This window comes from Macrotis lagotis, chromosome 3, assembly GCF_037893015.1.
Source record: "Macrotis lagotis isolate mMagLag1 chromosome 3, bilby.v1.9.chrom.fasta, whole genome shotgun sequence".
Lineage (NCBI taxonomy): Eukaryota > Metazoa > Chordata > Mammalia > Peramelemorphia > Peramelidae > Macrotis > Macrotis lagotis.
The window spans coordinates 301,607,196-301,620,108 of record NC_133660.1 but is presented as its reverse complement, the minus strand read 5'-3'; the positions used below and the strand labels follow the sequence as shown (position 1 = coordinate 301,620,108).

The window sequence follows — 12,913 nt, the reverse complement described above, 5'->3', positions numbered from 1 at the left end:
TAGATCTCTATGAATATATTTTTCACACACAGTTCTCAATTTATTTTTATTAAAGTAAAAGTCTAAAAGGCTCACAAAAAACCCCACAAATTTTGGCACTCTTCAGTGTATCTAGGATGGTGGTCCTCAATCACCTGGTCTACCTGATTGTGAGTAATTGTGATGCAGAATATTTGTTAGATTTTTTTTAAAAAGAAGCATCCCCAAACAATTGGATCTTCTAATTTATAATATTGTATCTTTCTTCACAGACATTCATCCTCCTCTATGCCTCTGTCTCTAGATACATTCTTTTCTCTCTGTCTCTCTATTGTCTGAAGCTCGGTATCTTTCTCTCTGTCTCACCCTGCCTCTGTCTCTTCCCTTGTCTCTGTGCCTCTGTCTCCTTCTCTTTGCTCCCCTCCGCAATTCTTACAAATTACTACTAAGTTTGTCCATCTCTGGCTAATAAATATCTGCATTTAATCTGAGTACTTAATGAAGCAAATATCTCTTTCTTTCTCTTTTTCTCTCTTTTTTTCTGGCTCTATCTTTATCTATCTTTCTCTCTCTCTGTGTCTGTCTCTCTCTCTTTCTCTCTCTCTCTCTCTCTCTCTCTCTCTCTCTCTCTCTCTTTCTCTCTCTCTCTCTCTCCTTTCCTTCTTACAAACCAAAGCCAGTTTTATACATTTACAGATACACACTCTATTACGATCTTACTGGAAGATCTGGTAGCAAACTACAGCAGGAAGGATGTGAAAATTTTGAATTAATTACCTGTTTTTTTTTCTAAATACAGTGAGTTTTCCACTCTACCACAGGACACCAGGAGATGGCTGATAACCTGCCTCAGAGGGAATAAAGTTCTGCTAGGACTGTTTAAGTGAAAAGAAACAGCATTCTAAACTTCCTCTGGGAGCAGCATTTCTTCACACTCCCTTATAAATACTTCTACTTACTTGTTAGAATCTAATCAGATGTCCCTTTAATCTTTTTCAAACATGTTTTAGAGAATCAAATGTAATATTTATTTTACTTTGCATTGCATAAATATTCTCCCTTTGTTCCTGAGTTCCAGCACAATTATAAAAACGATGTGTGTCAAACTCCAACCACCATTCCAGGGCTGAGAAAATTATTTGTTCTCATTTTCTCAGAAATAGTAGAAATTGAGGCTTTGATTCTTCCATTTCTGTGGACCGCAAAGAGTAACTCTTTGTGATTTATAACCCTTTGGATTTAATAAACCATTTATGGTTAATTTATACATGCATTTGATCTGAGTTTTTAATTAAGCAAGCATTTTGAAGGGCATGGAAATTTATATTTTAGTATCACAAAACTGATTATCAATCATTACTCTGGGTCAATGTCTTAAGCTTTGCATGTTAGGGTACAGATATAACAATTAAATTTTAGAGTAATTAGGTATTAGCTACTTTTTATTATATTTAGCAGTTACTGGTCAGAAAATGTGATTTGATTTGACCAGTCATCATTTATAATTGCTCCACTGAGGAAGGTTATAATGATGGGTTCAGTTCAGCTTGAATTATCAAGGAAGGCTGTGAATAATGGACTTATTGAACCGTCAAGCTAAAATCGCTTGGATTCATCATTCAAGAACAGTAAGTTTCTTAGTACTTTACCTGCTTCATTTTCTGGAAGAAAAACACATGTCTTTTATGTGTCAGTGTCTTTGTTTGTTTGTATGTTTTGTGTGTGTGTGTGTGTGTGTGTGTGTGTGTGTGTGTGTGTGTGGTGAAATAATGAGTACTGACATAAATCATTTATGTGACTGACTTTGATGAAGGAAAAAGCCTTATACCCACTTTGGTATAAAAGTCATCAATAGAATCAAAACTGTTTAAAGAGGCAGAATTCAGATAGGGAAAAACTTAATAAAAAAGCGTGAAAATCTAAATGTGTCATAGGTTTATAAAAGTTTTGGTTGGTTATCTTTTCCTGAAGGTTTCCCAGAAAAAAGCACATTCTAATATTAATACTTTAGCAACATCAAGCAACATTGTAAATTTGTGTATGTGTGTGTGTGTTTGTAATTATATTCAACAATTTATTATGAAGATCATGCATTTTATTGTTCTATCTAATATATAATATCCAATGTCTAAATATCCAATTTTCTACACATTCCAATCAGGCAGCATGTGAATTTTAGGGCATCAAGAGCAACCATTTTAAGTTGCAAGATAGCATATTGTATAGAGAGAATAGAGCATCTGGAGAGAGAGAGAGAGAGAAAGGAAGATGATAGGATACTGGTCACAGTTGAGAAGTAGAGTTGTTGAAAGGAAATGGGGGAAAGAGGAAACAGGAGAGAAGAGGAAAAGAGACAAAGTGAAAAGAAGAAAGAAGAGTCTTAGTTAGAAATTTATAATAGCTATAAATGTCATAATAAACAGAAAAATATTTTTTTTCAAATAACAGAGTGAAGATCTCATCTACAATCCATAATTCTACTAATTTTGGAAAGAAGGTCGGTGATTTTTGATGTATATATTATGACATTTTCTCAATCTTCTCATTTATTAATATTATTCCATCTATATCTGTAGATATTGTTGATAATTTAATTATCTGAATGATAATAAATGAGGACAAAATTGATACTCCTACTGGATCTCACAGATGTTATAATGATTTATGTATTGCCATAACATAGGCCGAAAATGGAAACAGAAAATTTATCCTTTGAAGATTATTCATCAATTATTGAAATGTTAATTCTATATTTTTGCTTCTTTAATTATTATTTCCAACTTTTTGATGTGCTTCCAGTGTGCCTCACACAATTTTAATCCTTTAAATTCTCTTAAACTCTGAGAGAAATGATTTTTAAAAGATGATATTTTATAAATTCTAATGAATAATTTAGCCTGATAGGCACAACTAGAAACAGAGTAATTCCAGAGGTAGGTTACCAATCAATAGCATTTACTAAGCAGCAAATGTATTTGTAAACCATGAAATGTGTATTCTAACTAATGTTGGTGTTATAATCATCATCATTATCAATATCTCTATTTTATAGTTCAGGATATAGAGGTTGAGATAACTGATGCATTTGCCAACAGTCACTCAGATAGTTCTTATTTCCAACTATAATATTCCTTCCCAAAATGACAATTGCTTCTACTCATAGAAATTCTTTTATCTTATTCATTTGTTTGTTTTGTTTTACAATTTTATTTAAAACATGAAGATTAAAGAGCAGAGGGATCTTAGACTTCATCTCATCCAGACCTTCCAAGTTTGTAGGTGAGGAAATCAGAGATAAAGAGGGAGTACTAATTTTTAGAGGTCCAAAAGTCCAGAAGTGACAGTAATGACTCTGGAAACACCAGGATTGAAAGTTTATTTTAGAGTACTGAAGTTGTGTTGTCCCAAAAGAATTTGAAATCAAAGAATTTCCAACTTTTCTTTGAAGTCTATTTATTGCTTTAAGTCTTCTATCTAGTGACTATTAACCTTAATTCCAATATAAGAAAATTCTAAATTGCATCTTATTTAGTTTTCTATTTAATTTTGATTTTGCCTGAACTGATTTACTCTATCTTCTCTCCTTGAAGCATGTATTGTTTTTGTGCATATGAATTTGTGTATATGTGTGTGTGTGTGGGGGTGTGATTTGTCTCTTGTGTGCACATGAATGTATTCTATAGGCATGACCAACAAGAACTGTGACACTTATCTCTATGTGAAGAGGTTTATTTTGAAATTAAAAGTTTTAAAAATGAATGTTAATAACTGTTTTCTTAAACAACAGTGGGAAAGGCAGAAAATAAAATTAAAAAATAAATTTATCACACTAGTTTCTAAGATCATAGATCATAGAAAAGATAGACTATAGTAAACTTGAAAGATCATCAGACTGGGAATAAGAATAGTATGTTACTAATGAAGATTCTACCATTTACTGTGAGTGAGTTTTGGCAAATCTTAATATTTAAAAGACTGTTGGAATATATGGCCTCTAATTTTCCTGCCAACACTAATTATATAGCCCTATTATTCTCCAATTAGGATCAGCAAATTCTTTTCAATGGGAGTATCCTAAACCAAAATTATACCACTGATCTAAATAATTTTAAATCAATTTTATATTTTACAAATAAAGAAAGTAGGAGTCAATGGATGATTAGTACCAATCATATAATTTATGAGAATTGTAATTGGTCACTAAGCTCTCTTCTGCACTAATCTAGACACTGCATAGCCTTTCCCACTATATAATGCTGTCCCCAAGCATAGTTTTCAAAGATCTAATTTCACTTTCAGATATAATACTCTCCAATGTTGTATTCTCTTTTGGTTTTAGAATTGAATTTGATAACATTTAGAATAGATCAAATAACATGGTGAAGTGACTTGAAATCATGGCAAATGAGAGTTGTTTGAAGGAACCAAATAGGTTTAAATTAGAGAAGAGAACTTTTAAGTGGAACATAATAGCTCTATTCAAGTATTTGAATAAACACCAAATAGAGGAGAGATTCAACTTTTCTGTTTAGTGTCAAGGGTAAAATGAAGAACAATCAAATAGAACTTTAAAGAGTAAAATTTAAGTTTAATATGGACAGAAAAAGGTCTAAGATTGGATTGAGTAATTTGTGTAAGAAGTGGTTTACCGCTTTTTAGTGGTCTTAAGACAATAATTGGAAGATTAACTATCAGGGTGATTGTTCAGCTGAGGTTTCTAATGTTTGGCCAATGGATAGTCTCTCTCTCCAAGAATTCACTTGTGTATGGTCCAAACCAGGTTACAATGTAATTAGGAAATATTTAACAAAATAAATAAATATACAGTGAAACATCAGTAATAATTTATTTTCAACTAATTCAGTGTATAGCCCATATGGGTCTTTGTCAATGATTGGTGCCTCTCATTTCAGTTTCAGTTTGACTCCAATGCTGTGGGATATAGTCTGCTTGGGATAAAGTTGACCTAGCTATCTGGTGCAGTGAATAAAGGAAGACCTGAGTTCAAATATGATTTGACACCTATTAACTATGTGATTTCAGGAAAGACACTTAGTTTGTCTCAGTTTCCTCATCAGGAAAAAAAAATGAGTTGGAGAAATAAATAGTAAACCACTCTGATGTTTGTCAAGAAAACCCCAAATGGGGTCATAAAGAGTTAGACCCAACTTTAACAACTGAACAATAGCACCTGAACAGTAGCAATGACATTATATTCTCTGTGATCCTTTCCAAAACTGAAGTAATATTTTTATTTCTCTCAACTAAGGTGGCTCAAATATGAGTACCATAAAACCTAGAAGTAGATCTCTATTTCATTTCTGGACGTAGCCTAAATCCTATCACTTTGTCCTTATGCCATAAAAACTGCAAGGTCATATTCCATTACAGTAGCTAGTTCCAGTTTTCAAATATGCCTAGTATGAGTATAGAATTTTCTGTATATTTTTGTTCTTTTGTAGTTTAATTTTTCCACTTGAAAGATGGGGAGAATTTTCAGGGTACAGAATAACAATATCAAAAGCGATATTACAATTTCAGGCATGTCTGTAATAGTAAGAATGTGCTTTTTAAATTTTGTTTTCATTTAGTTAATTTCATTTAATTAAACATCCACAATGTCCTTATAAAATGCTTATCGGATGAAATAATGATCCCACTTTGATTCTTGCTAAAAAATAGAAGAGCTGGGAAAAGCAAATATTTGCACAATAAAATCATTACAGCATGAAAGGAACAGTACTTTCAATTAATATTAATAAATAATAAATTAGCATCAAAATTTATCAAATACTATTTTTAATCTTTAGTAAATATTAAGAAACAATTTAACAAAATTGAGCTAGATTTGATATTCTAAGATTATTTGAATAATGCCTAAAACAGAATCTCTTCAAAAACATCTTCACATGGGACAGCTAGGTGGTGCAGTGGATGGAGCACTAGACCTGGATTCAGGAGGACCTGAGTTCAAATTTGAATTCAGACACTTAATAATTACCTAGCTGTGTAACCTGGGGCAAGTCACAGCCCCACTGCCTTGCAAAAATCCCCCCCCAATTAAAAATAAAGCTATTAAATAACATCTGCATATGAATATCCACTATTCATCTGAAAGAGCTTGATGAGGGAGAAATAACTACATCACAAAGCAACTAATTTTACTTTTACACAGATATAATTTTAAGAAAAAAATAATTCATATTCTTGAGTTCAAGGACCTTATATATATATTAACAAACATAAGTGAATTATGTTTATATATATGCACAAATATACAAAAATACATGCATGTGCATATGCATACATTCACAAGGGTGCATGTTTATATATGAACACATGAAAATACATCATGTATACATGTATGTATACTTTACACATATAAATTAAATATGTATGAGTGTATGTATTTGGGTGAATATGTGTGTATAATATGTTTGATTACTCTCACATGAAAGTCTGTAAAATATTTGAAGACAATTAATACGAAATGCCTAAGTTTTCTTCTCCAGGGAAAGCTCACACTATTATAACTATTCATCTCTATCACATGAATTCAGCATTTATTATCAACTTAGTATGACACCTCTGAACATTCGTGATGTATTATTTTTATAAATAAATGGTAGAAACTTTATAAAAAATGCATGTACTAAAATAATCTTCCTTCTAATTTCAGATATAGATCTTTATCCTGAATGTAAAGAACCAAAAACAAAGTGCGAGCAATGGGCAACATAACAGAATTCATACTCTTTGGACTTTCCTATGAGCAAAATGTACAGATATTTTGTTTTATCTTCTTCTTATTGTGTTACATTAGTCTTCTCATAGGAAATTTTGTAATTTTCATCTCTATCCATTTTAGTCATCTTTTCTACCAACCAATGTACTATTTCCTTATTCACTTGTCTGCTATGGACATCTACTATACTTCCAGTGTTACACCAAAATTAATTGTGAATCTGTTAACTGGGAGAAAAACCATTTCATATAATTATTGTATGTTCCAAGTCTTCAGTATGCATTTCTTCGGCAGTATTGAAATATTTATTCTGACCACAATGGCCTTGGATCGCTATGTTGCCATCTGTAAACCTCTCCACTACATGGTCATCATGAACAGAAAGAACTGCAACCTTCTTGTTTTGGCTGCTTGGGTTGGTGGGGCTGCCCATTCCTTTCCTCAGTTGTCCATGACTCTTAATCTACCTTTCTGTGGTCCCAATGAGATTGATCACTATTTTTGTGACATCTTCCCCTTATTGAAAATTGCGTGCACAGATACTTATGTCACTGGTATTCTTGTTGTAATCAATTCAGGGATACTTTCCATGATAATCTTTTTTATCTTATTTACTTCTTATGCCATTATATTATGGACCCTACGGACACATTCAGCTGAAGGGCGGCGGAAAGCTCTCTCCACCTGTGGGTCTCATTTCACAGTTGTGGTCTTGTTTTTTGTACCTGCCATATTTTCTTACCTTCGACCTCCCACCACATACCCAGAGGATAAAGTGTTTGCTCTATTTTATACCATCATTGCTCCAATGTTTAACCCTTTAATCTATACTCTGAGAAATACTGAGATGAAAAATGCCATGAGGAAGGTGTGGTTTCAAAAGTTTTGGGGAAAAGGAAATCTTAATTAGGTGCATTGATTTATACCAGGATGTTTCATTGAAGGGAAAAAAAGAGATTGGATAGTCAAATATAATTTTAGGATTCAAAGATTCTATGAAAGGTTTCACTTGTGCAAAAATGTATATTGGAATTCAGACAGCATGCTGAGCATGACTGTGGTGATAATAAAAGAGAAATACATTATCCAATGGGTGACGTTAAGTGTGAATGTGAAGATTTTGTGTTGTCCATATTTTTTCTCCCAAGTCATATGCTTTTAATTAGCTATTACATCTCAATTTTCTTGGTAGTAATACAAGGTTTAGTAAATCACTTTCTTTTTGATATGCTATTTTATTTCCATTAAAATTTAATATTAATTTAGGAATACACATATTTGAAGTATATGTGCATTCAATATATGCATTTATGTAAATATATCTTATATAGGGGTGAAATTGTCTGAAATGATTCTTTTGTCTCTTCCAATTGGTTTCCTGAGTGTGCTAATCATGAAGAGACTTTTAGTTTTACCTAATTAAAAGTTAATTTTATCCAAATTAGGACATGTAGATGAATATGTGCATTAATATGTTCTAAAATTTAACATGAACTCTTTACTACCTTCTCCTTGTTTGTTAGTAGCCATTCCATATTAAATCTTTGGTTTAATAATCTGATTGTGTCTGACATATTCCTGTTTTGTTTCCCCTGTGGACACTGAATATTCTAGGCTTAATATGTGATACTTGATTTTTGAATACCAGACATTCAGAAATGCCTTGATATTTTCCAGGAATTAATTATAAATTGTCACTAGAGAAGCCACATCTTGAAAGTTGTCTTTCTGAATTTGTCTGTTCACATAAGGAGAACAGATGAGGCTAGCCAGGTGGAATAACAATGATAGAATTGTTATCAGGAAGATCTGTCTCCAATACTAGCTAGCTTTGTGAAGCTTTACAACTCTCTCAACCTTTTTTACCTCAGTTTCCTTATCTTTAAAATGATCTAAAGAAGGAAATGGCAAACCATTCCATTAACTTTGCAAGAACTCAAGTGGACTAACAAAAATTCATACATATTTGAAAAATGTCTAAACAACAAAAGATAGATGAACTTTCTGAATAAATGATTGAAACATAGAAACTTTGAGAAAAGTTTATTTTGAAAGATGTTAAGAGTTAATAATATCTTTCAGAATTCTCAGCCATGTTCACCAAGGTCTAAGTAAATCATTTGATGTTATAGAAAGAGAAGTGAACTTGAAGTCACATAATCTATTAGGATCCAGGCTCTGATTCTGACTACTACTATGTTTTTTATTTCTCTTGTTCTCATGTACTACACCTGATAAATTATAGGATTCAACTAGAAAATCTCATAGGCACATTCCTCTTTTCAATCTAGCATCCTAATGCAGGAGTTTTTAACTTTTTATTTCCATCATGGACTTTAACAATAGTCTATGAAAAGCCTATGCATTGAAAATAACTTTTACAATGTATGCAATAAAATATAGATTTAATAATCATATTGAAATGATAATCAAAATATTTAAGTGATGACAGAATTTGTTTTTTAAATGTATTTGCAAATATATTTGAATAGAATTAAATTAATGGTAAATTTTATTTTTTAAAAGCATGTCAGGGAAAAGGTTCTTGTTGACTATCTAGCAATAGTATGCAACATTGTGGATCATCTTTGATCAAGAAACATCAATATCATGTCAGTAATTTTAGAAGAATTTCTGCTTTATTTATGTAAACAGTAAAATACAAATTCATAAATTTATTACATATGTGTAAATATCTCTCTTTTATACATATATCCATGTATATGTGTGTATGTATGTATGTATGTATGTATGTATGTATGTATATATGGATTTAGGGAAAGACTGAGTAAGAGACAGAGAGACACAGAGACAAAGACCAAGACAGATACAGTGACCCAGTGACAGAAACGAAGAGACAAAGAGAAATTGAGACTGAAACAAAGACAAAGAAAAAGACAAAGAGAGACAAAGAGATATTCAAAGCTTTCATACTTTTTAAGGGATGGTTTAGTTTCTATATAGAAATAATATAATTTTATCAATGCTTTTCAAATTGAACTTCAATTATAGCCTGGTTATTGTTTCTTCCATCTGGTTCCAAGGTGAATGAGGTTTTTTTTTTTTTGGTCAAAATAGTTTTTTTTTTTTAAATTGCAAATTGCTGAGTCATCTCTGGTGCCAGCCAAAAATAAATAAATAAAACGAAATTTAAAAAATCTGAAAATTTTTTGTTTTGCACAAATTTTCTTTTGTAAAAGTTAACAAAGGATTTTCTATTCCCTATCCAACTTGGAAAAATATATCCTTCAAAATATGAAATTTTGTTTTTGTTTCATATTAGTATTTAGCAAAAATATGTATTTGTTCCTTAACATTTTAAAAGTTAAATTCTGGGCCTTGAATCGAAATTTTAATTCATGTGGTTTAAAAACTGAGGAAAAAATCCTTTTTTAAAAATAGTTGAGGTCACTTTTCTTTTTCTTTCAGAAAATTCTCTTTGAACAATTTCAAGTTGTCAAAAGACAATAAAGTTCTATGTAGTAGGAAGCACACAAGCACACACACACACACACACATACACACATAGACAAACACATATATTATCATCATTAATAGTTGCCAAGTTTTGTTTTAATAAAACCTGTAATTCAGGAATTTGCATACCAAAAATAGAAGTTGTTTAAATCCTGCAGTGTTTTAATAGGTTAAATGACTTGGTCTCCTAAAAACTCATAGCTCATAATAGAAATCATAAGTCCTCTCCTCTTTATGTCTATGGAAGTTTTAAATTCTGGAATATTCAGTATTTTTTGCCTTCTTGGAAATATTCTCATATTTCACATTTAAGGTTTCTCATAATTAATTTAGAATGTATGATATTTTCTTTTCTATGTTTTTGGAAAGCAATGAGTTTAAGTAACTTGCCCAAGGTCACACAACTAGGTAATTATTATGGGTCTGCTGCTGAATTTGAACTTAGATCCTGGTGACTCCAGGGCTGATACTCTTTCCACTGGACAACCTTGTGGGGAGTGTGCTATTTTAATAGACTATAATTCAAATATACACTCCATAGCTCTGGTTCTTTAGATTGCAAGCTCAAGTTGTGAGCAGGGACTGTCATTTTTCACTTTTGCTATCCCCTGTGCAATGTCGGCAAATAGAGGATTCATAATTATTGTTTATTTCTGGATTATAATTGATTTATGCCATTTGTAACAATGAACAAAAGATGGAATCTAAAATTTAAAAAAAATATAAGAACTTCTACACTCAAAGTATTTCCAGAAGTTCCGATTTTAATAGACAATCTGTCTTGAAGAAGTTAATTTTTAATCAGAATTCTATAAAATAAGCTGTTATATTGTTGATATTTTAGTTTTTGATACTTTTTATTTTTTTCTTTTCAATCTAATTATCCAATGGTTAATCGGTTTTTTCATAAAATCTGCTACAAGTTTTATTCATGAATTTTTTTTATAATTTTAATTTGAGGGGTTATTATAAAAAGATGAGTCAAATGTGATAAAAATAAGTTTCTTTGGTCTGATAAATTGGCATGTTATTTAGAAGCTATTTGGAAGATCAGTAAGAGAGATGTTACTGATTTTATTACTAATATTGACAAACAGAATGAAGAACTTTTTATTAATATTAAGAAATAGCGAATGTAAAGCAGAATTTTAGATGAGATAAGCTGATTTCTCAGCCTTCTTACATCTATAATGTGAGTAAGATCATGTTTCCTAGTAATGAAAAAAACATTAATATAGTTTGTCAAAAATAAAATTAATATATAGTTGGAATACAAAAATTGAATCATTTTTAATTTGGATCTTTTTTTTAACTGAAATCATTTTATGTTAATTGTAGTAATGAATTTGGTTGCATTGTAGCCCCACTTACCCCAGTGATTCATATTTATTTCTTGATTTCTCTCATAGTGTTTTGGTTGTTTTCCTATTTTCCTTTTTTTTTAAATATTTAATATAAATAATTAATTTGTTTTATATACAATTTTGGTTTCTTCCTATTTTCTTTTTGTAATGCTTTGAATTTAACAATTTATCACCCAACCTCCCCTCCTTCCCCCCAGCCCACCAAAGAAGGCAGTCTGATTATCTTTACATTGTTTCTATGCTATAAACTGCTCAGAATTGAATGTGTTGAGAGAAAAATCATATTCTTGAGGAAAAAATAAAATATAAGAAATAGCAAAATTACATAGTATATTAGAAAATGTTTTAAATGAAAGTAATAGTCTTTGGTCTTTGTTCTGACTCCACAGTTCCTTCTCTGGATACAAATACATCACAGATACCCTAAAATTTTCCCTGATTTTTGCACTGATGGAATGAGCAAATCTCTTAAGATTGATCATCACTCTCATGTTGCTTTTGCGATGTTCAATCTTCTTCTAGTTCTGTACATCTCATTCAACATCAAAACATGGAAGTCTTTCCAGGCTATTCTGAATTCCCATTTCTCTTGGTTTTTAATAGAACAATAGTGTTACATAATATACATATACCGCAATTTATTCAGCCATTCCCCAATTGATGGACATTCAATTGATTTCCAATTCTTTGCTGCCACAAACAGAGATTCTATGAATATTTCTGTACAAGTGATGTTTTTAGCCTTTTTCATGATCTCTTCAGGATATACAACCAGTGCTGGTATTGCTGGATCAAAGGGTATGGTAATTTTTAGTGCCCTTTGGGCATAATTCCAAATTGTGCTTGAGAAAGTTTGGATGAGTTCACAGCTCCACCAACAATGTATTGTGTCCCAGATTTCCTACATCCCTTCCAACATTGATCATTGTCCTTTCTGGTCATATTGAACAGTCTGAGAGATGTGAGGTGGTACCTCAGAGATGCTTTAATTTACATTTCTTTAATCAGTAATGATTTAGAACAATTTTTCATATGACTATGGATTGCTTTGATTTCCTCATCCATAAATTGCCTTTGCATATCCTTTAACCATTTTTCTATTGGGGAATGGCTTGTTTTCTTTTTAAATTTGACTCAGTTGTCCATATATTTTATAAATGAGTCATTTGTCAGAAATAACAGCTGTAAAATTGTTTTCCAATTTATTATATTTCTTTTGTTCTTGGTTACAATGATAATGCTTGTACAAAAACTTTTTAATTTAATATAGTCAAAATTATCATTTGTTTTTAATGATGTTCTCCATCACCACCTTAGTCATAAACTGTTTTCCTTTGTATAGATCTGG

The 12,913-nt window shown here is 31.2% G+C and overlaps 1 protein-coding gene across 1 annotated transcript; it reads left to right on the top strand.

The window, feature by feature from the left end:
- Positions 1 to 6,707: 6,707 nt before the first annotated feature.
- On the top strand, positions 6,708 to 7,634 carry LOC141517003 (olfactory receptor 4P4-like). Its single transcript, XM_074227945.1, has one exon. The coding sequence runs from the start codon at positions 6,708 to 6,710 to the stop codon at positions 7,632 to 7,634; it is 927 nt and encodes a 308-aa protein (XP_074084046.1).
- The last annotated feature ends 5,279 nt before the right edge of the window (positions 7,635 to 12,913 follow it).

Bases quoted from the DNA above. Each gene is read 5' to 3' on its own strand.
- LOC141517003 (XM_074227945.1), top strand. From the start codon at position 6,708: ATGGGCAACATAACAGAATTCATACTCTTTGGACTTTCCTATGAGCAA.